This window comes from Nothobranchius furzeri, chromosome 14 (assembly GCF_043380555.1).
Source record: "Nothobranchius furzeri strain GRZ-AD chromosome 14, NfurGRZ-RIMD1, whole genome shotgun sequence".
Taxonomy (NCBI): Eukaryota; Metazoa; Chordata; class Actinopteri; order Cyprinodontiformes; family Nothobranchiidae; genus Nothobranchius; species Nothobranchius furzeri.
In genome coordinates, this window is record NC_091754.1 from 42837096 (window position 1) to 42863503 (window position 26408).

The window sequence follows — 26408 nt, forward strand, 5'->3', positions numbered from 1 at the left end:
TTGCCAACTCCAGGTCGGGGGAGAGGTCCTACCTCAAGTGGAGGAGTTTAAGTCTTGTTCACGAGTAAGGGTAGGAGGGATTGGGAGATCGACAGGCAGATTAGTTCAGCGTCTGCAGTGATGCGGAGGCTGAGCCGATCTGTCGTGGTGAAGAGGGAGCTGAGCCAGAAAGCCAGGCTCTCGATTTACCGGTCGATCTATGTCCCAATCCTCACCTATGGTCATGAGCTTTGGGTAATGACCGAAAGAACAAGATCGCGGATACAAGCGGCTTAAATGAGTTTCCTCCGTAGGGTGGCCAGGCTCATCCTTAGAGATAGGGTGAGGAGCTCGGACATTCGGGAGGGACTCAGAGTAGAACCGCTGCTCCTCCGGATCGAAAGGAGCCAGTTGATGTGGTTTGGGCATCTGGTCAGGATGCCTCCTGGACGCCTCCCCGGGGAGGTGTTTCGGGCATGTCCTGCCGGCAGGAGGCCCCCGAGTCGACCCAGGACACGTTGGAGAGGTTACATCTCCAATCTGGTCCGGGAACTTCTTGGGGTCCTGCCGGAGGAGCTGGTGGAGAAGGCCGGGGAGAGGACGGTCTGGAGCTCCCTAGTTGGGATGCTGCCCCCGCGACCCGGACCCGGATAAGCGGAGGAAGACGACAACGATTTTTGTAACACTTTTTGAATATTTTCAACGAGTAAGATTTTTTTAAACGATTATCAAGGCTATTCCATAAACTCACTCCTATACATCTTTTTTTATTGGTTCTAGTTTTCTTTATACGTTTTCTTCCTGATAGTAATGAATTACAGTAATCCAGTCTTGATATAATAAATGCATGAACTAGTTCTTCAGAATCACTTCTGGAAAGGATGTTTCTAATCTTAGTGTAATGGGCGAGCTGTAGAGGTTCAAGCTCGTGGTCTCAGGACAAAGAGGAGATAGGCGAAAAATACCTTTGGAGTACGGGAGCACGTCTGTTTATTTGGAAGATTCACTTGTTAACACCACAGCAGCCTGCGAACGAATGAAGGTCTACGCAGAGAGTAGTGACTCCACCCTCCAGCCCAACAATTCAAGGTTAACGGCACATGCGCACAACCCATCACCTGCTTACAGTCGTCCCCCCCTTACAAAGGAAATGTCCCTATTTTGTTAACGACACTATGAAACGGACAACAGCATAGTAGATATAACATAAAGGCCTCAAATATAACATGGCACTACATGACAGGAACCCAACATACCAGCTAACATGTACAAAACAAAATAAAATAAAAACCCAAAATATTACCTCATCACATAGTCAGCAAAACGTGCTGGTGGTTTGGTACGGCGTCCAGCACGAGAAACCTGTACTGGAGTACCCATACAAAAAGAGGACCCTTCCAAACTAGGGCTGGTACTAACACCAAACTCAGGTGAGGGAACAGGGGTCCCCAAATCATAACCAGCTGGTGACAGGGCAAGATCTGGAAGTTCGAGGGATGGTAAACACACAGGTGGAGTCCGAGACGGGCCCGTCAGTGGGAAGGTTACGGGAAGGCAGTAGCGCTGTAGTCGGTCATAGTGTACAGTTTGGATGGGAGCCTCATCTCCAAATGGGCTACTGATCACATAGGTAACCCCAACCGAGTCACCCCTGTCCAGCCTCTGCTGCACAATGTAAGGTCCTTTCCAATGGGGAGCCAGTTTACGACGGCTCTCCGTCGGGTCATTTAACCACACTAGGTCCCCGGGCTCATATGGATGATGTCGCTGTCCTCTGTCATAGAATGTTCTCTGTTTGTCACTGGCAGTTATGCTGTTGTCCCTACACTGTCGAAAAGCAGTCTTTAGGTGTCTTTGCAGGGATAGAACAAACTCATTTGAAGAGTCCTGCCCAGGGCCACGTCAACTGGAGTACGAGCTTCTCGCCCGTGGGTGAGAAAATAAGGTGTGAATCCAGTACTGGAGTGTACGCTAGTGTTGTAAGCAAAGGCGACTTGTGAAAGAAAGGAGTCACACTCACCCTCACATGCCAGTAGAATCTTAGCAAGCTGATCAATAAGGGTTCTATTTAGCCGCTCCACCATGCCATCAGACTTGGGGTTATAGGGTGTGGTATGTGTTTTTTTCACCCCCAACATTTCGCATAACAGTCTAACCACTTCAGATTCAAACTGCCTGCCCATGTCCTTATGAAGAGTCTCCATCACCCCATGCTCAAGGATATAACTATTAAAGAGGCATTCAGCCACCGTAGTGGCTCTTTGGTCAGTTATCGCATAGAGATTAACTTAGATTAATCTGTGTTGATCTGAAGGTGCATGGTGTTTTTAGTAGATTATTTTAAACTCAATTTATTGTTCTTTTAATAAAATCCCTGTTTATGTGGAATGGAACTCCGTCTCAAGCTTTATTTGTAAAAATGAACTAATGTGCCTTTAGTTTCAGTCGTTTTGGTTCCTGATAATCAGGTGGCGTTGTATTTCTAAATTGATAAGTGGCCCCGCTCGCCACATCAGGAAAAGCCTCCGTGACAAGCCTAAAAATATCAGCCGCATATATCTCCAAACTCTCATTTGCCAGCCTAGGCCGAGCAGAAACACAGGTCTGAAAGTACAAGATGAAACGTTTCTGTCCAAATCCCTCATTTAACTTCTCTTTAACACGGTCAGTCATCTTGCGTAGCTGCAGGAAGGCTGTCCCACAAAAGGAAAGCAGCCCCGTCCATACTAGTGGGCAAAAGAGCAGCCAAAGTGGCGGTGTAGCTCCGTCTTCCCGCTCCTCGCGTTTGGGCGCGAACGGCAGCCTCAAACTGTTTAATCCAAGTAGCGAAGCGTTTACGACCGTTGCCACAAAATGGCGCGGGCAGCTCCACTTTGATGTTACACACGTCCTCAGTCCAAACTGGGCTCTGCTTGTCCTCGTCCATACCGGTAAAAGAGCCTCCGAACATGGTCCTGCGAAGAGATAGGCGAAAAATACCTTTGGAGTACGGGAACACGTCTCCGTTTATTTGGAAGCTTCACTTGTTAACACCACAGCAGTCTGCGAACGAATGAAGGTCTACACAGTCTAGTGACTCCAACCTCCAGTCCGACAGTTCAAGGTTAACGGCACATGCGCACAACCCATCACCCGCTTACATTAGCAATAGTCCGAAGGTGGAAAAACGAAATCCTACAAACCTGTTTAACGTGGGATTTGAATGACATGTCCAAAGACTTTTGACCTGGTCAAAGATAACACCAAGGTTCCTTACTTTGTTCTCGGAGATGAATTTAATACCGTTCAGATCAGGTGATTGGCTAAGCAACTTTTGTTTTTGAATTTCAGGTCCAAAGATGAGAACTTCAGTCTTGTCTTGATTTAAAGGCAAAAAATTTTGAGCCATCCAATTTTTTATTTCTTCAAGACAAGCCTAACTAACCGATTAGGTTCATCAGGGTTAATGGATAGATATAAATGAGTATCGTCAGCATAACAGTGGAAGTTTATCTCACAATGTCTAATGATTTTACCAATTGGAAGCATAGATATAGTAAAAAGAATTGGTCCAAGCACTGAACCCTGTGGTACTCCACAAGTAACCCTGGAGTATGAAGACGATTTGTCATGTACATTTACAAAATGAAATCTATCAGACAGGTAGGATTTAAACCAGCCTAGCGCTGTTCCTTTGATCCCTACAACATGTTCAAGCCTTTCTAAAAGAACATAATGATCTACTGTGTCAAAAGCAGCACTGAGATCTAACAAGACTAGAACAGATTTGATATGTCTGCGACTGGAGTATTAAGACAGCAGCAAACCTCTAACTCCAGTACAATATAAAGCATTCCACCACGGGAGAACAAACAGTTGATTCACCTGAATGGAGATCAAATCCATGTTGAGCTGAGGCTACAGAAGTTTTAACTCTCCTCTGCCACTGTTGACTCATGCTCAGCATGTTAGAAAAGCTCAACCAGCAGATGTGGAAGAGAAGAAAAAGCAGCACCCAGATTCTGTTAGGTTTTTATTATTAATCCACTTCATGTGCTGCCTGCTTTCTGTCATCTTTAGGTTTGTAATTCAGAGACTCAAGTAGAAACGATCCAGTTGGAACATCCAAAATATTTATTCAAACAATAAAAGTAGCAAGTCAGAAAGAAATAAAAGTACAATTAGTTAAACTAAAGGAAACTTAAAATGAAGTCATTTAAGTCATAACTGCTTCAGTGAAGATGTAAATGATATTGCTTCATTAGATCTGATGTGTTGTTGGCAGAAACGTGCCGAGATCTCGTGCTTCAGAAGGACAGGTTGATGAGGGGAGCACTGTTCTCTTTCTTTTCGTCTGGACTCCATTTGATAAGTGGAGAGCTCAAGTCAATCAGCTGGAACAACAAAACACAAGAATAAAAACGTATTAAATGTTTAATCACAAACATACAACAGACATGCATTATAGAATTGAATGCCTTTAATTGTCACTATACGCAAGTACAAGGAGATAAAAAGCAGCTCCTTCTGTCCGGTCAAACACAAACAGTAAAACTAATGAAAAATGGTGCAAAGTTGTGCTATATACATACTGGGTATTGCGGTCACTGTTAATAGCATATGGATATCAGATATTGCACAGATTAGTGAGCGGACAGGAGACCTGAAGTCAGGTTGTATCAGTTTATGTGAGAGTTTAAAGTGGTTATGACTCTCGTCTTGGAAAAAGAAACTGTTCTTGTGCCTCTTTGTCCTGGTTGTGATGCACCTGTAGCACCTCCCAGAGGGCAACAGGTCATACAGTCACAGCCAGGGTGGGAGCTGCCCATGATGATGCTTTTAGCTCTACCTCCTCAGCGGGAGGTGTAAATATCCATCAGGGAGGGGAGGGGCCAGCCGATGATCCTCTATGCTGCCTTTACAACCCTCTGAAACCTCTGCCTGTCTGTCATGGTGCAGCTGCCGTACCATACTGTGATGCAGTAGGGCAGCAGGCTCTCCATGGATGAGTGGTAAAGGGTCAGTAGCAGGTTGGAGCCACGAGCAATCAAAGCAGCAAAGAAAATAAACACACCGCTGCCTGCCCTGGATGACATTTTCACCACTCGTTGCCTTTGAAAAACCACAAACATCCTAAAGGACCAAACCCACCCTGCTAACCATCTCTTCAGACTTCTTCTATCCGGTAAACGATACAGGGCAATAAAAACACACACCACCAGGCTGTTACACAGCTTTTATGCAAGAGCATCACTGAACTGAACGTTGCTGATAGAAGGTCTCACTAACAGTGATTCTGCTGTACTACAGCACCTTTACATGAAGCTAGTTAACCCTGTTACCTCAACATGTGACTGTTTACATTAATATTATGTTCACTTTATATTTCAGTTTGTAGTTTAGACTTGTCTTATTACCATATTTCATTATACTTCAAAGAACAAGTCACCCCAAATTAGGGCTGCTCGATTATGGCAAAAATAATAATCACGATTATGGTGACTGAAATTGAGCTCACGATCATTTAGGACGATTTTTCAATTTATGTTGATTTCATTTGTTTTTATTCAGTCATAAAACTGCTCAGGGCACAATCAGGACAAAAATAAGAAACAAGATGATCACTAAAAGAACTCCTGATTCCCAGTATAAAAAGACCAATATACTTATAACTCATAGTTTATGACCCAAGGGCTATAGACCTTGGTTTAACTCATTTAAGTCTAACCAGTACAGACCCAAATACCAATATCTTGCAAATACTGACAGCAAGAATTATACAGTGGCATTTATAACAAATACATGCAAATAAATTGATGTTCACAAAATGTTGCATAACATTTATTGAGTCATGTCAAGGTGCTGTAGGAGAGTGCACTAGCACCGTGTCCTCAGAGAGATTAGTTATTATTTATCAGTGTGAGGAACTTATTTCTACCTTATTTATAAACTATTTATTTACAGGTCCATCAGTTAATGTAATAATTGTCCCAACCACAGCTGCACCCCCCACCCCGGTCTCACAGCAATCGGGGCAAGCTGCACGTGTGTTTAGCGCGCCACACGCGCACATTTAGCCGTTTTTAGCGGCTCAGGAGTCTGCAGGTGCGGTGTGTGTGTCACTCACTCTGGTTAATCCAACAGAGCAGACTCTGAAAGCCGTTTCTTTAGCGACCGACACAACACTGCATCATTCCCTTTCCTAATGTCCTGAAGAACGGTCCGGAGCGCAGGCGGAGTGTTTAGCTAACCTGCAGGAAATGTTGACGACAGTTATCCAGAAGGTAGCTAAGGTTACCAGAGATGTTTCTGAGGTGTTCGCCAGGTACTTTTAAGTTAAAAAGTCAAGAAGGGGGCCTGAAAAGCTGCTAGAAATAGCGTCAAAGTCGCTAAGTTGGCAACACTGTGGGAGGAGCGCTTCATTTGCAACTCAGGGCAGCGCAAGTGGGAGGAGCAAATAATCGGCTTGCTTTGTTTTTATAATCGTTCAAAACTCAGATCGTAATCGTGATTAAAATTCGATTAATTGAGCAGCCCTAATCATATGTCCCATTCATCTTCTCCCTCCCAGAACTTCCCCTGACGTTCAGACAATGGAAACAGGCCTTTTGAGAAAAAGGCTGATAGGTACCTGAGTTGTAGTGCCGCTCTTCTCATTTCTGCAGACCAACTCTGGGGTGTTGGTCAGATCAATGAGGAGCTTCTCTTGGGGCTGTAGACTCGGAGGTGTAAGGTCCAGCAGAAGAACCTGGGAGAAAGCAGTTTAAGGTAAGTTAAACTTACAACTTCTGGCTTCAACATGGAAATTAAATGAATTGGATTCGCTTTGAGGTGACCTATGACCAGGTCCGTTACAACAATGCAATTTAATCAGGCCCCGAGCTGGCCAGGGCCCCCAGAAAACGACTGATTACGAAGCCAATGCAGCAACTGAGATTGACATGCTGCCCCTTTAACGGTTAAATAGTTATAGTTACTATGGAGTCTGCGCTTGGTTTATATGTTTGTTTTATCAGACAGTTTTCATTCTTGAAAATGTTCAAATGTAAACATTGCAAAGTGTGCAGTGACATGTAAACAGTATTTTCACTATACAAACACTGTTTTATTGATATAAAGTTCGGGTGAACTTAAGGAGGCACAGCAGGTTGTCCAGTAATCAGATAGTTGTAGGATCGATCCCCGCTCCCACCAGAGAACGCTGCTGTTGTGTCCCTGGGCAAGACACCTAACCCACTTAGCCTGTTGGTTGTGGTCGGAGGTACCGGTGGCGCCGGTGTTTGGTAATCTCACTTCTGTCAGTTCGCCTCAGGGCAGCTGTGGCTACATCGTAGCTCATCCCCACCAGCATGTGAATGGGTGAATGACTGATTGTGTGGTGAAGCGCCTTGGGGGGTTGTAGAACCCTAAAACGACGCTATACAAAGACAGGCCACTTTTTTATCAGACAGCTCCATCTGGAGGATAAAAACTTTTTCATTAATTCATTCATTGACCAGTCACGGCTGAACATTAAGCACTTCACTTCCTTATATAAGCGTCTGAAAGCAACATGAAGCTCTAGCTGACCAAAACAGCTAAATCACATCATTTTACAATTGTTCTTCTCACATTATGCTGTTTATTCATATGTATGTGAAAAAAGTTGATCATGATTGCTACTCTGTTACAATAGTCACGCCCATCTACTTCCGTACCATGGGTGCCCTACAGCCCATAACTTCATGGGAAACTATGGAGGGCTGAAAGTTATTTTCTGATCCCGTCTAATACGTGCCGTGGATTTCACATACAATGTCCATGAATTTTAAAGACACATTATGATGCCAAGAAAGTGCTTATTTCAGAGGTATGGCAAGTGCTACTTTAGGTTTTGTGTCAAAAGATGTAATAGACTACAAATACTCTCCATAGTGATGTCATCACACCGGGCACGGAGAAGGAGAAAAGAATGGCTGTGAGTTTAGCGAGCTATGAATCCTTCTTCCAGGATGACATTAAACATGCCCAGATCTACAGGGAGCCTAATTCACTTCCACATCGGGTCCCCGGAAGAACCAACAACTGAATGCAAAGAAAAAACGCTATTTTCAAATTCCGCTTGTTTTGTGACATGGATTTCACATATGTCGTCTGTGAATTTTAAAGATTGATTTTGATACCAAGAACGCGCTTATTTTCGAACGGAGGGACGACGGATATTTTAGGTTTTGTGTGAAAACAAGTCCAGGACTACAAATGCGCTTCACGAAAGTGACGTCATCAACCCAGACACGGAGAAAACTGAGGGAAAATGGCTGCAAGTTCAGCAAACTTCCCACAGGAGTAAAAAACCACCATAAATCTGGTCATGTGGTAAGTAGCAGCTAAGCTAGGGGAGAGGAGATTACATGGTGACATAGGGCTGAACGATCTATCGTTTTTGGACCGAAATTGCAATTTCAAACAGCACGATCACGTGACTGTCAAAGCTGCAGTTTTAGTGGTTTTGACTGATCCAGGATCAGTTGTGTAACTTTTTTTTACATCCGGGGTTTTCACCCTGTATTACAGCGGCGGCAAAAGCCAGCGCGTGGGAGGGGGGTGGGGTGTACCGTCCAGAGCCGAACCGAACTCCATAGCTGACAGAGCTGCATGATCAGGTTAATTTCCCTGTTTTATGTTCCCACACACAGCGCTGCTAGAGCCGATAAGAATGGCACCGTAGGTGAGCCCAGGACAGAGAGAACGTAGTTGAGAGAGACTCCTCCCACATCGGAGCAGGTTCAGGCTGACTTGGTTTATGCTTCGTCAGCGCGAGTGCGGAGTCGCACACTTTAGTTGACCTGAAAGCTCAACTTCTCTTTTAAAAATGGTTTGAATGTTTCTGACGGCACACATTAGTTCAGACAAGCTAAGGTGTCGGAATGCGTGCGTCTCTCTCACAGAGCTGACTTTGTGGTGAGGAAAAGCTATCAGACGGCTTCAGCCTGCTGCGGTAATGCAGGAAAACTGTGTGCATTTGTTATTTAATACATTTAAAAGCTGTTTCTACCTACAGATTTCCTCCATGCATTTTTGGAGTAGAACACGTTTTTATGAAGCTCCTCTCTAGATAAAAATCACAAGTTGCTTCACAAGCACATAAAAGAAAAAAAAAATAATAATAATAATGGGAGAAAATATTAATAGCTTTAACTGTTTTTATTGTGTGATTAAATAGTAAATATTAATGTGAACGATTTGTTGTACTAGATTAGAAGCTAGACCATCTTTTAACTTCATCTACATGATGGCTTAGCAAGTTGGACCTTTGTTTGCAGAAAATCGTCAATTGAAGCAAAATTGCAATTTCTGCTTGAAAAATTACAATTTTCTCCTAAAATCGTTCAGCCCTATGGTGATGTCACATATGCGACGTGCCGATTTCGAGTTTGTAGTCATGCCAATTACGAACTTTTACAAGCTAATAAATCTCAAAGTACGCGACTGGCGTGGTCGAAACCCCCATCATTACTTTTCAGTTAATTTCAGTACAACGTGTGTGTGATCCAGGGCGTGAGGCAAAGCGGATTAGAAAATAGCTTTTTTAGCCCTGTTGACTTGCACTCATTTTTTCGTTCTTCTGGGGACTCGTGATGCGGAAGTGACTCATGCTCCCTATAAAAACTGTGTTGCTGCTGCACAGATAAGAGATAATCTCTGATGGATCTTTGAAAATCAGCATGGCTCAGAGCCACTTGCCTCCTTAAAAATGTCCTCCTCTTTTCTAGCAAACGAGGTGGAAGGAAAATCCTCCAGTCTGCTGCAGCTTCTCTGCTGCTGTGCGCGCACACACACACACACACACCCCCACACACACGTTAACAGCTTTGTTCTCTGACTGAGAGACTCGGAGAACACGTATGTTGTTAATCACTGCCTCAGTGCCACTCTCTCGGACCGACAGGTGAGTGTGGGTGAAGTAAGACTCCACCCAGCGGGTGACCGACCCTTTAAGTGCACAGGTGTGTGTGGGGGCCCGTTCAAGTCCCCTTGAAACTAGGGATGGGTACCTTTGACATTTGAATCAATTCGGTACCCATCGCTACTTGAAACAACCAAAAAGTTTCTTTTCTATTGAAAACAACATTGAGAAAAAGTTTCAGGCTTTTCTGTTGCTGACCTCCTGCGTTTTGGTCGCACTCTCCTCCGTTGTCTCCAGGTCCATCAGATCTCTGGTGGGGGCCGGTTTGGTGTCTGTCGACACTCTGACATCCGTGTTCTCCGTTTGGATGGGCTCTTCAGTGTTTGAGGGTGGAATGGGAACTACCTCCTCCTCCTCCAGGCAGAAGGGCTTAATCTCAGGGGGATTTATAAACTCCTCCTCCTCTGAGTCCTTCAGAATCGGGCTACAGAAAAATAAAACATCAAACACAAAACCCCTTCCCCGAAACAAAACCACCCCCTCTTCCTAAAAGCAGCTTCAAACCTCTCACCTGCAGCTGCGCTGTCTGCCTGCTGAAGTAGGGGTGGGCGTGATATTGGAGCGGGACCTGACAGCCCGGGCTTGGCTGGAGGGGGCAGGAATGGCCGAAGCCCTGCACTTGGCGGGGGTGGGGAGGGCGGATGGGCGCTGTGTCGCCACCAGCACAGACTTGCAGCTGCCCACAGAGGGCGTAAGAGAGCCAGCCGACTGTTTCACATGAAGACTGCTGGGGAAAAAGTAGTTGATTAAATATTCTCTCATGTAAAAAGGTTGAAACTGAGCACAAAGCAGAACGAACACCCACCATATCATTTATTAAACCAGCTAACCACAAACTCTGAACCCAAACCCTAGCACAGATCTTCCTTCCTGATCCTGAACCCACCAACATTCAACTAAAATGTCAAGAAGAAAGCAAAAGTACCAAAGCGAAGATCAGCAGCAGTGACACGGTCAGTGGTGAGGTCTAGGCGGTATCGTACCTTTCAGTGCTGCAGGTTGACAGCCTCTTTGACTTCAACACCTTTGATCCATCTGGAGACGAGGGACAGAAGTACAGTTACGTTTGGTTCAGAACACACCCACTGCTTTGGACGATGACTTTAAAAGCACAAATCTACAAGTTCAGTAGCAGAATAACTTGAATCTGACAGGATTCTTCTCTCATCATGATGTAAACCAGTGCACCATCTCAGTGGCCTAGTGGTACGAGTGTCCACTCTGAGATCGTGGGTTCAAATCCAGTCGGGTCATGCCAAAGACTTTAAAAACAGGACCCAATGCCTCCCCACTTGACACCCAACATTAAGAGGTTTGATCGAGTTAAACCACCAAATGATTCCTGAGCGCGACTGTGTCTGCAGTTCACCGGTCCCCCAGAGGACGGGTAATGAAGAACGAATGTCACACACCAGTGTGACAACTAACGGGACTTTATAGTAATTTTCCACCTGCATAAACATGAAAGCAGCAGCTCTCTCACCATCTGCAGTACAGAGTGCTTTTCCTGCTGCTTGCGGCATTGGAGGCGCCAGTGCCTCAGATTTGGGTTTGGACTTCACTCCGTTCTGCAGTCGGCTTGAACCCGTGGAGGCCAGTCTCCTTGGAGGTGTTGGCTGAGATGGTGCGATCCGGGCTCTCTTCACAGGTGTGAACTTGACGGCTCTGGCTCGCTCAGCCTCAGACAGACTCTTGACTTGGGCAGACAAAGAGCGGCGGCTGGCACCAGAGGAAGTTGGTTCTGCTGCTGCGTAGGCAGTGGAGTGTCGAGCTCTGTTCTGACTGGCTCCACTCATGCTGCTGGGGGTGTGGCCAGCGGGGGTGCTCCGATTCCGGTTCAGAGAGGAATTCGGTTTACCTAGGGGGAGACAGAAGAGCTACAACTCCAGACTGGATGGCAATAATGCTGACACAGCTGGTTTACGCTAACTTAGTCAAGAGTGTTTACCAGGTAACGAGTTAATTTGGACAGCTGGTTGGTTTGGTGAAAGTTAAAATAGCACTAAAGAGTTTAACACTTGATGCTGTTGCTTATAAACTGGTTTCAATGGTTCTTGAGCAGCTTCACACTGAACTGCACCAGGGCAGGCCGATATCTAAAATATCTAACAACTATTTCACCTCGATAACGATAAATGGACGATAACTACAGGTATGTGCAAAGCCACACACACACACACACACACACACACACACACACACACACACACACGGGACTGTCTCAGCTGTTATTTTCGTTAAGGAGTGTGCACGTACAGCATGGGCGCCTCGTGCAAGAGCCTACTATTGAAGCTGCCGTTATGCTTTTGGCCTGAGGGGGCAATCACGAGCATAAAAATTCAAAAGTCCATAAAGTCCCTTTAAGCCCTGCTTCTCTTCATCTGGGTAATGTTGGATCTCCCCTGGGAGCCTCATTTACAAAAAAAGACTTACGTAAACTAATTTTCTGACCAATAAACTCTGCCTATGTAAGTTGTGCTTTACAAATCCCATCTGTCATGTAAGTGTGCTCAGGTGTTTCTGGATCACATCCTGTCTCCTACACAACCACTTTCTGCCATAAATGCAAACTATGTTATGATTACTTTGCATCTTCCCTATTCTGGCTTATCTGCAGCATTCCTAGGGGTACCATGACAACAAAAACAGAAATCCGGGGTTTGATGCAGGCATGGAGAAAGGTTTTATAGCCTTCGACCTGCACCGCACCGCTGTAGCAGTAAGCTGTGGAATGATCACGCAGTGACTTCTCAGTATCCAGAACCAAAACGAATCGTGCATGCGGGAAGCCAATCGGAGGCTCCCTCTAACAGTAGGTGTGTGTTTGAGCTGGCCAATCAGTTGGCAGTGGGCGTGTTGGACCAGTTCAGCCCAAAGCTTAGTATGTGGGCCAAAAAACCCACTGAATGAGCGCGGCAAAATACAAGGTTACCTAGATGTAAACACTTTAAAAGCTACTCGGTCCGGTCCGTGCTGGCCCAGACGTGAAAGCACCACATTACCTAAACTTTCGAAAAACAACATGAAATTTCAAGAGGGCCATCTGTAATATTTGATCAGATTTTATGTCTACCGTTGCTCTGAAAGGCGTACAATAACACAGGCACATCAGTATAATCCATCTACATTCACTCATTCATCATTAATGTTGACATCAAATATTTCTGTACTGCTTCAAAATGTCTGTAATGATGAGAGCAAATAGAAGTTGTCCTATGTGTCTGTTCGGGTGAGTGATGCGAGTTATGAGATCTGAAAGTCACTGTGAGCGAGCCGGCTGTTCCGGCTACATCCCGTGGTAAAAGAAGCTAAAATGCATCAGAGCCACTTCAAGATCTAAAGAGTGTCATTATTGAAGAACTCACAACACAAACACATTACTTAGACGCTGCTTTACACATTCTTTGGGCTGCTGATTGCTCATCATGTGAGCTTTTAGCAGCTAATGTACCTTTGGCAGGGGATAGAGACATGCTGGAGTTGAAGCTGGACACAGATGATGATGAAGAGGACGACTTCCTCACATCGCTCATCCTCCTGCTCTGGCAAGGCAGAGCTTTAACACCGGAGAAGTCCCTCGCTCTAATACTCTGTGAGAGGATGAAAACAACAACAGTGGTTACCGGAGGAGACGGACGTGAGCTGATGGAGGCTGCAGTCATCAATCAGCCAAATCCATGTTGGTTTCGTGTCAAACTAGTTACGTTTTCAAAGTTTTCAAAAGACCGAAGGAGTCAGACTCTGAAAGACAACCCCCCCTGAGCAGAGAGCCTCTCACACCAGTGTTGTTCTGCTGCTAAAGACATGGGTGTGTGAGTGGAGGACCAAGGGAGGTGCGGCGGATTGGTGAGACCGACAACCGGATGGTCCACGAGAGCAGTTATTAGCTGAGGTTTTTAGACAAAAGGGGAAGAAGCACTTCATTTCTTTTTAATCTCCACAAAACATTTATATAAATACTACGTTAGAACGTTAGGAGAAAATGTTTGAAGCTAGATTGTTTAGCAGATTTGTAGCTTTAATACGATTAATACCATAAATAAATAAATCTCATGAATGTCTACATATCTGAAATTTACAGTAAGTTGAATATTCAAGATTTTTCAAAAGCATAAATAAGAGTTTGTTCTTATCCTCAATTATTGGTATCACAATGTTACAAAATCCTTTGTACTGTTTGTGGTAGGTGTAAATGGCTGCAGGCAGGTGGATTGTCAACGTCACTCATTCAATTGCGTATAAGTGGGCGTTAAACCGGATGTGGACGTGGCGTTGGCATTCCACCTGGCTTGGCGCGTTGCAGCAGACCAAACTTCCACGTAAGTGAGGGTATTCTGATTAAAATTGATTAAATAAGAACGTGTCGCTCTAACAAATGCTTGTACATTTAGTCTATGGTCTTGCTGTGCGAAGCCTCTGCGTGACATTACTTTGATTGCACCCCATGGCAAGAGGAGCAAGGTATTTGTTCTTTGTTTCTGTTTGTTGCTCTTGATGTTTGTCAGCGATTGTCTTTAATTTGTTTGTAAATTATGTATTTTCAGTTTTCACGGAGTTTGCACAGTGCTTGGCGCCAGGTGCGATTCTGGGAATGAGATGTGTGCATCTACAGCCTGACGCAAATAAAAAGTTGCACCCGTCGAAGCTCCCCTCCTTATTTCTCTTGGATGCCAAGGGGCAGCAACAGTAGGATTTAACACGGTTGATGGTTTCACAGATTACACCGTGCTATGGTTCACCAGGACAGCACATCCCAACCGAACCCTGGCCCGAACTGCATTAAAACTGTAGATTTTGTTGACCGGTGAAGACAGTAGTCTTTAGTGGCAGCCCTACACCTGGTTTTGTCAAGCTAAAGCCCGTGAGAGTCAGGCACTGCAGTACAAATATAATAACACACACACACACGGAGTGATTTACTTTCACGATTGAAAATTTTTTGTGAACATGAAATTCTACCAACATTCCTTCTCCTTCATTTGTAGGGCAGGAAAAAACATTACTTTAGGTAACCTCTGGACAGGACCAGGAGTTCTTCAGTGGAAAAGGAGATAATTGATACTAGTTTTTGACACAGCATCACTGTAAAGTGGTTTAGCAGTAAACAGAAAGGCACAAGTTCACATTTCAGTACTCGAATAATTCAATTCAGACTGTTTAAACAGACATGGTGATACCTTGGTGGGCGGAGCTAAGGTGCGTTTTCCCAACAAGCTGGAATTAATGGAGGAATCGCTGATGTCAGAGGCCACACTCATTGAATCAGACAGCAAGTCCTCACTCGAGTCAGCCCTGTTGATGGAGCGCGTGGACGGGCTTCGTCTCAGAACTCCAGCTACCTGACTCAGGAGATACAAAACAAGACATGTACAGTCAACTAAATCATCCCGCCTCTCACTCTTTATAAGTAAACAGGTATGAAACAAAAACTTCTCCACCTTGCTTGGTGGTTGCAGTGTCATTCTCTCCACTTTGTTCTTGCTGGCTGAGGACGAAGTTGGGGGAATAAGGGGCTTGCTTGGAAGCACAACAGCAACCCCCAGTGAGGCTTTCCCTCTCAGAGATGTATGTGGCTGAGCTCTGGATCGAACTAAAGGACTGGAAGTACTGAGCCTGGTAGCGGGACGGGTTGATGGAGCAGTGGTAGAGATGCTCCCCCTCAGCAGGTGGCGCTGGATGGCGGGTGGCAGCTGCTTCATTGGACTGTCCTGCACGCAGAAGGTCTCTCGTTTGACGGGGCTGAGTACTCTGGCGCTCTGACCCAGTAAGCCCACTTTAGCTTCTGCATCTTGGACAAACTCTTCTCTTCCAGGAGCGGTGTTTGATTTGATGATGGCAGCTTCTGTGTGACCACTATGCGGCTCTCCATTCTGCAGCTGGCTGGCCAGTCTGTGAGCTTCCTGACACACAACTTCCAGCTGATCACCTGTCAGTGGGGTCCAGTTTGCCCACGCTCCGTATTCCTCCAGCTCAGATTCTACATTAACGGAGGCACAGCGTTCTGCATGACTGACAGGATCAACAAACACCTCATCGTCATCATCACCTTTAGTGCTGCAGAACAAACAGATCCGCACATTACAAGACAATGACTTTAAAATGCCGACATCTGGGTGGCACGTGATCCGTTTGCAAGAGTTTTAGACGGGTTTTACCTGTCAGGTGACAGGGTAACATCGAAATCGAACTCCTCGTCTTGCAGAAGTAGCACATCTGTTTAGGGGAATAAGTGACGTAAGCATAACGCTCGTTAATGCAGCAAAAGAAACGAGACATAAAAACTGACCCGAGGCCAGCAACTTACCTCGGTTAGCTCCACAGTCCATCCCGCTTTCAGCTCTTCTGTTTGGTAAAAAGAAGTTTCTAGATCAGTCAACGACGTTTTCATTAAACTCTAGGTAATGACACGAGCGGACAGACAGTAACAGAGGGCTTATAGTGTATCTCCAACTCTCAACGTTGCCTTGCTGGTGTAATGCTAGCTAGCCCGCTAGCTTTTAGCTACGTTGAATAATACCGGACATGAACTTAAAACTAACGATTTAGAGCTAAAACTCTTCTTTCACCGTCTCACTGAACTCTCGCGCTGTCACAGCCTTACTATTGCAAAAACACAAACCTTTAGTATCATTGAACACCAATATTTTTCCAACTCCTCACTAAAACGTAACAAAACACACACACACCTCGCTAATAATTCAAATTTGCTGCACTGCTGATCACGTGACACAGACGTACACAGTGATTGGTTGAAAGAAAGGACTCTGTTGGGTTTTGTATAGAAACCGGTAAGGGTCATTTAACCGCAGGTCGAAAAATAATCCTAAATATTATATTAAATGTTTATTATTTTAATCACTTATTTGATTCAACATGAAGCAATGTGCTACAAAAACAAATTTTAATTGACCAAAACAATCTCTGCAAGTAACTTTGAACTATTAAAGCCCGAAAATATATTTTCCTTTATCTTGCATGTTGCAATTTTACTTGGTTTTTATAAAACACTTGTGAGTCGCCTTCGAGCCATGAACCACATCAGTCTCCAACTCCCTCAACTCAACATCACTTCCTGTTTTCAACCTGTTTCAAAATGAAACACACCACACACCCCTTCCTTTAGAACCAAGCACACTTTAATAAACATTTATTCTGCATCAGAACTAGAACTCAAGTTACTACTTTTATTTTCCTATGAATCCTCTTATTTTTTTCTTGAACTTTCATTTGCATTCACAAGTCCAGTCTTTTAGCTTTAATGACCTCTCTGCCAGACCTGCAGGACTCTGGAAAGCTGTCTTTGAGTACACTACAGAATCCTGCAATAATTTCCTCAACTTTTTTGTGGACAAAGTGGGGAGGACGAAGGCTTCGATCCCACCCTCCATTTACTACCCTCCTCTGTGGGGTCCTGCCCCAGGGCTCCTGGAGACCTTTTATCCAACATCTCTCATGGAGTTGGAGAAGGTGGTCAATAGTCTGAAACCATCTGGTTCTGTATTGGACGCAATCCCTGCTAAACTTCTAAAATAAGTTTTTCCAGCTGTGTCTCCTTATGTTTTAGAAATTATAAATAGCAGTCTACTGTCGGTGAAGTTTCCAGCTCTTTTAAACATGTAGTAGTGCGCCCTCTGCTGAAGAAAGCTGGCCTAGATTCGTCGAACATATCTAACTATAGGCCTGTTTCCCCACTGCCTTTCTTAGCTAAGGTCTTAGAAAAACTTGTGTATGCCCAAATGATATCCTTTCTACATGAAAATGAGATGCTAGAGATTTTTCTGTCTGGGTTTAAGTCTCTCCGTAGTACAGAATCAGCCCTGTTGATGGTTTTGAATGATATCATGATAGCAAACGATTCTGGGGAGGCTGCGGTTTTGGTGTTCTTGGACTTGACTGCGGCATTTGACACCATAGACCACAATATCCTGATTGGTCGACTGGAGCACTGGGTGGGAATATCAGGCTTAGCACTCCAGTGGATAAAATCTTACCTTACCTGTCAGGGAGGAATTTTTGTGTAAGACTGGGGGACTGTTCGTCTGATACTGCTGATTTGCAGTTTGGAGTGCCTCAGGGATCAGTCCTGGCACCTCTCCTCTTTTCCCTCTATCTGCTGCCGCTGGGTAACTTGTTTCGTCGGCACAACATCAAGTTTCACCTGTATGCGGATGACTGTCAAATCTATTTACCAGTATCATGCAATAACTCAAGTTCTTTTAAACCACTCTTGGACTGCTTGGAGGAGGTCAAGCTATGGATGGCTCAAAATTTATTGTTCTTCAACCAGAATAAAACTGAGACTATCCTGTTCTGCCCGAAATACAAACATGGATGTGCCCAAGGGATTGACTCTCCTTCATTAGCGCCTTTTGAGAAGGCTGTGGTCACCAGCCTGGGGGCGGCAACGGGCTCTTGGGGGCCTGCGTCTGTGGCAGAGGAGGAGGCGACGACGGGCTCTTGGGGGCCTGCGTCTGCGGCAGAGGAGGAGGCGACAACGGGCTCTTGGGGGCCTGCGTCTGCTGCAGAGGAGGAGATGACGGTGGGCTCTTGGGGGCCAGCGTCTGCGGCAGAGGAGGAGGCGAGGACGGGACACAGGAGACTGAAACACATGGGGCACTGAAGACTCTTGAGAGGGCGTAGACGGGGACGACGACTCTTGAGAGGACGGAGACTCTTGAGACTGGAACTCTTGAGAGAAGGGGAAGACGTCATCCTCTCAGACTGGAGACGTCGACCCTTTAGATGGATCTTTGGGCATTGTCTCTGTAGGCTGGACCGGGGACAAAGTCTCTGTAGGCTGGACCAGGGACAAAGTCTCTGTAGGCTGGACCAGGGACAAAGTCTTTGCAGGCTGGACCGGGGACAAAGTCTCTGCAGGCTGGACCGGGGACAAAGTCTCTGTAGGCTGGACCGGGGAAAAAGTCTCTGTAGGCTGGACCGGGGACAAATCTCTGCAGGCTGGACCAGGGACAAAGTCTCTGCAGGCTGGACCAGGGACAAAGCCTCTTGGACAGGGGACAAAGTCTCTTGGACAGGCTGGACCGGAGATAAAGACTCTGGACAGGGGACAAAGTCTCTTGGACAGGCTGGACCAGGGACAAGGCCTCTTGGACAGGGGACAAAGTCTCTTGGACAGGCTGGACCGGGGACAGCATCTCTTGGACAGGCTGGACCGGGGACAAAGCCTCTTGGACGGGCTGGACCGGGGACAAAGCCTCTTGGACGGGCTGGACCAGGGACAAAGCCTCTTGGACGGGCTGGACCGGAGACAAAGCCTCTTGGATGGGCTGGACCGGGGACAAAGCCTCTTGGACGGGCTAGACCAGAGACAACGCATCTTGGACGGGCTGGACCAGAGACAGCCTCTTGGAAGGGCTGGACCGGAGCCCCGTGGAAGGGCTGGACCGGACCCCCGTGGAAGGGCTGGACCAGAGCCTCATGGAAGGGCTGGACCGGAGCCTCGTGGAAGGGCTGGACCGGATACGGTGCGACCTCCGGAACCACCGCTGGAGCTGGAACTGGACACGGTGCGACCTCGAGGACCGCCGCTGGAACTGGACACATAGCGACCTCCGGGCCCACCACTGGAACTGGACACAGAGCGACCTCCGGGACCACCGCTGGAACTGGACACGGTGCGACCTCCGGGACCACCACTGGAACTGGACACGATGCGACCTCCGGGACTGGAGACGGCGGACTAGAGGGGACATCGACCTCTGGACACGAGAGAGCGTCGACCTCTGGACATGAGGGAGCGTCGACCTCTAGACTGGAAAGAGCGTCCACCTCTGGACTGGAAAGAGCGTCCACCTCTGGACTGGAAAGAGCGTCGACCTCTGGACACGAGGGAGCGTCAACCTCTGGACACGAGGGAGGATCAACCTCTGGACATGAGGGAGCGTCGACCTCTGGACACGAGGGAGCGTCGACCTCTGGACTGGAGAGAACGTCGACCTCTGGACTGGAGAGAGCGTCGACCTCTGGACTGGAGGGGGCGTCAACTTCTGGCTTGGGGGTGTCGACTTCTGGCCTGGGGGCGTCGACTTCCATCAACTTCTGGTCCGTCGGCTCCTGGATTGCCGGCTTCTGGACTGCCGGCTTTTGGATCGCCGGCTTCTGGACCGCCGGCTTCTGGAGTGGAGGAGGAGTTGCTGCAGACGGGACCGCTTGGATAGGCTGGACCGGACGCGGTGCGACCTCCGGGCCCACCGCCAGAACTGGATGCGGTGCGACCTCCGGGACCACCGCTGGACTTGGCGCTGACTGGACTGGTGGCGCGGGACCTAGTGGAGCCGGTAACTGGAAAAGCAGGGAGGATAAATTGTCCAACTGGAACTCCTGGAGACTGAGGATCTGACGGAGTCGGTCCAGCTCAGCTTGGAGACCGGTGAGCTCTGCTGGGTGGACTGCAGACTTGCTCCTCTGGCTCTGAGACGAGAAAGCTGCTGACTGGACTGGAGGCGGGGCCGCTGGCTGGACAGAAACTCTCTCCTGGAGATACGGGGAGGATAGGGTGTCCAGCAGGAACTCCCGGAGGCTGACGAGCTGACGGATCCGGTCAAGCTTCGCCTGGAGACTGCGAGCTCCGTCAGCTGGACTGTAGGCATGGTTCCTCTGCCTGCAGATGACGGAGGCGCTGATTGGACCGGAGACGGGACTGCTGGTCTGACAGGGGCGGGTCCAAGCTGGTGCACCGAGCCGGGGCAGCGGCGAGCTCGCTGCTCCGTCCTGGGACGCAGGGTTGCGGTGGAGCCCGGCGTCCTTCCCCACGCCGTGGGCCAACTCCGGGGAGCACACAGCCGGTCTGGTGCCAACGTAGCAGGAGCGGTCTGGCAGCGTCTCCCAGCCCAACCCCTAATCTGGCTCCAGGAGGGTGGAGAGGATCGCCGAAGCTGAAGTCCGGTGACGGCGGCGGCGGCGGCGAGGCGACGCCGGAGGAGGAGAAGCCGGCCGGTGGTCCGAGGAGAGGAACCGGGGCAGGCACTCCCGGGGGAGAATCTCCCCCCTGGATCCTCTAGGAGGTTGCCTCATTCTGTCAGGACGTGCCGGTGAGTGGAACGGAGGTGAGGATCCAAATGCAGGGGAGAAGGCAGGCAGGCAGGCAGAAACGATTTTAGAGGGATTTTAATCACGAACACACGGGACATGCAAACAATGAGGCAACAAGAGACACAGAACTGGAGGGGTTTAAATACAGGAGGGCTGGGAGCTTGGGTGATTGGGAAACGAGAGGCAGGTGGGAGCAATCAACAGAGACACAGGCTGAACCAAATGGGGACACAGGACAGGGTGTGACAGGGTGAAGTTGGATGTTGAGCTCACACTGGACACCCAGGTTAATGGAAAAATCAGATCCTGCTATTTCCATCTCAGGAGAATAGCTAGGATTAAGCCGCTGCTATCACGTAAACATCTGGGAACTGTCATCCACGCCTTCATTACCACCAGACTGGACTACTGTAACTCGCTTTATGCAGGCATCAAGCAGGCCTCCATAGCGAAACTACAGAAGGTCCAAAATGCGGCAGCCAGGTTACTGACTGGTAGCAGGAGATCTGAACACATCACGCCTGTCTTGGCATCCCTACACTGGCTTCCAGTCTCTTTTAGAATTTCGTTTAAAGTTCTGGTGATTGTTTTTAAATGTTTAAATGAGTTGGCTCCACGTTATCTGGCAGATCTAATCTATCCTTATGTTCCCGCAAGGAACCTTCGGTCAGCACATCAAGGACTGTTGGTCGTTTCTAAACACAGACTACAATCTCAAGGGGGTCGTGCTTTCTCTGTGCTGGGGCCGAGGCTCTGGAATGAGCTACCTACATGGGTTAAACAGTCCAGCACGCTCGGCAAGTTTAAGAGCCAGCTGAAAACTCTCTTTTATTCTTTAGTTTTTATTCAGGAAGAGCCTCGTTAACGGATGGCTTTGCACTTTTTGCTGCCCCACCTAGATTTTATCTGCATGTTTTTGTTGGTTTTTAAATGGTTTTATATGTTTTTATTTATTTTTTATGTTCATTTCTGCTGTGCAGCACTTTGTTTGGTCCTTGGGCCATGTGAAGGCGCTGTATAAATAAAGTTTTAGTTAGTTAGTTAGTTAGTTTGTCTTTGGAGTCATCGCTGCTGACAGCGGATGCTTTAGTGAGGCAATGGCACCTTTTTGTGGTGTATGCAAGCAACTTGGGGAAATCACTTGTAGTGTGACTGCTGGCAATGGCAGTAAGTGTAGTGTTTCTACGTAGTTTAATGATGAACAATAAGATGTGATTCCATATAAATATGAAACATCAACGTAATTGATCTTTGAATGTTTAACCAGAAGAGTTTAGGATTCTTTCCTTGTACAGGGACCATGAATACACTTCGTATTAATTCAGGCAGAGTCAAGTACATAGTAAAAAAAGAATAATAATTTTTCTAAACTAATTATAACGCATGGCAAGCTACAGTATGAATATGTGATGGAGTGTATATGCGGTGATGGAATGTGAGTTGTAGATGGTGTGATGTAATGTAGATGTATATCAGAACCTTTGTATCTGAAAGAGATTATGAATTCTGGGTGTAAAGAATTTGTGGATTGCTATAAACTAGAGATGTTTATGAATAAAACAGCATCAGACGCAATCTGTTGTGTCTACAAACTCTGATCTGAGACCCCCCAGCAGACTTCTCACGAAGTCGGGGACCTCAAGGCACCGAAGTTCGTAGAATAATCGCAGTGCGACCAATTCCAGTCTTGGGATGTCTCCAGGTCACAACAGGAAGGAACGTGTGTATGCGTCCAAAGTGGATGTGACTCTTATAGAGCCGTAAGTCTGTATCAGCTTGCAGTGTGCAAACTGGTTTTGACTGTTTGTGTGTGTGTGTGTGTGTGTGTGTGTGTGTGTGTGTGTGTGTGTGTGTGTATGTGTGTGTGTGTGTGTGTGTGTGTGTGTGTGTGTGTGTGTGTGTGTGTGTGTGTGTGTGTGTGTGTGTGTGTGATAGATGTCTCAAGGAGGCTTGTTCCAAATTGGCCACTTCAGAATTCTGCTCGAAACTGAATAACTCGGGAACTCACTCTAGTTTGAATAATCCACCTGTTTTGATATCTGTGAATCAGAATTTGACATGTTTGTGGGCTTTACTAAACATTCCTCAGAAAGCCACACCTTCCAGATACAAGCTGTTCTAATTCTATGGATAAAGAATCTTTAAACTTTATGTGAAATGACCTTACCTTAATTTGCATCTAAAGAACATTGTGTATGAGTGTCGATAATGATTAACTTGTTAAATCAAACAGTACTGATCATAAGATATAAATGGGTCATTGTAGGAACAATATTCATTTCAACTTCATTGAATTAGGCACAGATTATTCAAACATTTCATGTAACATCTGGTTCATTCAACCATATGATTATAAATGATTATTTATTATTATTTATTTAACTTATGTTTTTCCGGAGGATAAACTGGTTGAGATCTCGTTTTCGAGCAGGTCCTCCTACAACATAACCAATAACAAATAAGGTGGCAGAGTTAGAAAGTTATAACAGACTTAAAAAAAAGAAAAGAAGGAACGTAAATAAATAATAATAGTAAAATTAACGATATGTATAAATATATATATATACACACACATAAGCATGGATACATAGATACCCACACGTGTACATACGTACATACATACCTATATACAAAATTAAATGAAATAAAACTGCTGTGAGGCACTCAAAGAGAAATAAGGGCAAGAAATTACACCGTAAATAAACCTAAAGTGAAGTAATATCCCAATTGAATACAAAGTTTGGCAACAAAATACAGCATGTTAGCCAGTGAATGCACAAAAGCATTATAATAAAGATTAAACAAAGCAACTACAGCTTGGCTTTACATAAGCATAAACAGTGCGGGAAAACTGACAAATTGTTGAGATGGATCTTAATTCAGTGGGTAATTTATTCCAGTCCAGAGGAGCTTTAACACAAAAGGCGAGTCTACCCACCTCCTTTTTAAAACGAGGAACAACAAATGATGGAAGAGTAGTTAAGCAGGTGGAATACAAGGAATCAATGGGAACCAAAAGAGTTTTTAGATAAAGTGGAAAATCAAAATAAATGCACTTAAACATAAATATCAACCAATGAAATTGTCGTCTAGCTTTTAAAGGCAGCCAACCAAGAAGTTCATACATATAACAATGATGAGTGTTAAAAGAACACCGCAAAATGAAACGACACAAACTGTTGTAGACAACATCAAGAGACCGCAGGCTAGAAACTGTTGAGTTTTGTTACAAAATATCAGAATAATCAATAATCGGCAACAGAAGCTGAGTGACAATGCGCTTGCGTACAATAGGTTCAAAGCAATTTATTGAGTTGTAAAGGATACGTAAACACTGAGTGACCTTAAGACATTTAACTTATGAGTTGTAAAAGTTCACTTTTTATTCAGAGTGTGGAATCCAGCAGTCTGAGATAAGATAAGAGGACAGTCTTTGGAGGAGACCTAGTTTGACAATCTTGTCTTCATGAAATGCAGAATCTTCTGGGTGTTAGAAGATAGAATAGAAAATCCACCTAGACAGTGGAATTATCTCTATAGATGACCGGTTACTATGCAGGTCAATATATAGGTCAAAATTGACCCTTTCTGCACGTTACATAAGTGACGTCTGTCCCGCCTGATGGGTCCTGAAGGGCCTTTCACCATGAGCGAGGTGCAGAATGTGGGGAGATGACTGTCCCTACACTCCTGGTGTCAGTTATCCACACTGGTTGTGAGAATTGAGGAAGATTTCTCACTCGATGTCTCCAGTTGTACACAATGTTGATTTTTTTGTCTCGCCTCTTTCTCTCTTGCCTCCACTAAAGTCTTGTTGGACAGACTTGGAATGAGCAGAGAGGGAAGCTGAGGAACTGGTGTACAAAGTCTCTGTCCCATCAGTAGTTATGCTGGGCTATATCCGTTAGCCAGTGGAGTTGTTCTGATGGCCAGAAGTGTGAGATAGGGGTCCTCTGCCTTCTTCAGAAGTCTTTTCACAGTTTGTATATGTAGCTCAGCTTCTCCTAAGCGTTGAGCAAAATGTAGACTGCTGGTTATGTGGTTGAAACAAGCCCCCATAATTTGGGTCTGGATATGAAGCAAAACAGGAAGTGACAAAAAATGCAGTTCCACCCTTATCCACTAGGGGCTGGTGTCAGAAATGAGCAAATCCTCATTGACTCCCATGTTAAAAATACCATTTTCACAGCAGAAATAAACATGTTTACAGCCTGGTACCAAAACATGTTTTAGGTTTAATAGATCTAGTTTACACTCATGACAACTCTGAAGGAGGTGGATTTTTTGTCACTCTTCTGTTTAAGTGTATTAAAAGCCTAAAATTCTGAATAATTAATGAGCATCAGACCCATGTGACTGCAGAGCTATGTAACGTCCAGCAATGGTCAGTTTTTAGGTACAGTTTGACCATTAAACATCTGGTCAAAAAGGAGACACAAGATTGCATGTGTCCCCTTTAAATTGGCCTGCCTTCATCCCATCAGCTGGAGCTCAGAGTCTCTGCAGCTCTGAAAACAGATAACGACATGTCAACAATAACATTCTCTCCTCAAGGTCCAATCTTTCGGGTCCTCGTGCCTCCATATAAGGACACTCGCAGCCCAGATTAGTTGCTAAGTCAAAGAATGATTTCCTAAATCAGATATGAACTTCTACAACTTATAAGCTAGATGATCATTAAATAAACATTTGTTTATTGCTACTTATAATAATTATAATATAATAAAATGTTTCATTAATTTGTGCTCAATGACTGAAGTGTGAAATGAATATTATGTTATGATTACAGCGATTGAAATACATTTCAGCATGTTGATATGACAAGGTCATAACCATTTGCACTCACACATAAACAAAGTAAGGTTAAGTTAAACTCTGGTACATAAATAGCCTTTACCCCAGTCAGAGCATCTGTATCAAGGAAGGTGTGTTTCTGAGTTGTCTTGGTAACATTTCTCAGACCTGTCAGCTTTTGGTTGGCTACACAACCATAACATGAGAACATCAAAACTGGATCACTCTCGGGTGATCTCTCAGTTCTAGAGAAAGCTTCAGACCGGCCACCCGAAGCAAACCCTCTCTGACCATCAAAGCTTTTGACACATCATCAAAATCTTTTTGCACCTGCGAAGCTGATACCGCAACTTCCTACAGAACAAGCTGATATTGTTTAGACTCCTTAAGAGTCCCAGGCGCGTGGTTCCACCCATCTGTCGTGACCCGAGACATCTCTGGACTGAAGCATCAGTGCCAGAGGTCAGCCGACCTCTCCGACCTTCGAATCTACTATTACGTCCCCGGCTCTCTAGGAGAGATGAGGAGGGGAGTAATAAAATTAGTGTGTGGGTAAATAATAAACAGAGTGCTGTGTCGCTTAGAAAGAACAAGAATTTTATTACAAAACCACAAAGAGTTATATACACAAACACAAAGACAGTTATTTACAAAAGGG

The 26408-nt window shown here is 45.7% G+C and overlaps 1 protein-coding gene across 6 annotated transcripts; it reads right to left on the minus strand.

The window, feature by feature from the left end:
* Nucleotides 1–4074: 4074 nt before the first annotated feature.
* gtse1 (G-2 and S-phase expressed 1) lies at nt 4075–16658 on the minus strand. Of its 6 annotated transcripts, none has more exons than XM_015975610.3 (12): nt 16591–16658; nt 16209–16246; nt 16060–16117; nt 15343–15958; nt 15082–15243; nt 13356–13494; nt 11388–11762; nt 10888–10939; nt 10416–10631; nt 10103–10328; nt 6590–6706; nt 4075–4352 (listed from the first exon to the last, which is right to left on the minus strand). In XM_015975610.3, exons 2-12 carry the CDS (start codon nt 16228–16230, stop codon nt 4266–4268), a joined length of 2070 nt encoding a protein of 689 aa, XP_015831096.3. In that variant the 5' UTR covers nt 16231–16246; nt 16591–16658; the 3' UTR covers nt 4075–4265. The 6 variants fall into 6 exon arrangements, with proteins under 6 accessions (XP_015831096.3, XP_054590124.2, XP_015831095.1 ...); XM_054734149.2 differs by having other exon boundaries at nt 16209–16243; nt 16591–16633; XM_015975609.3 differs by having other exon boundaries at nt 16524–16632.
* Nucleotides 16659–26408: the final 9750 nt, after the last annotated feature.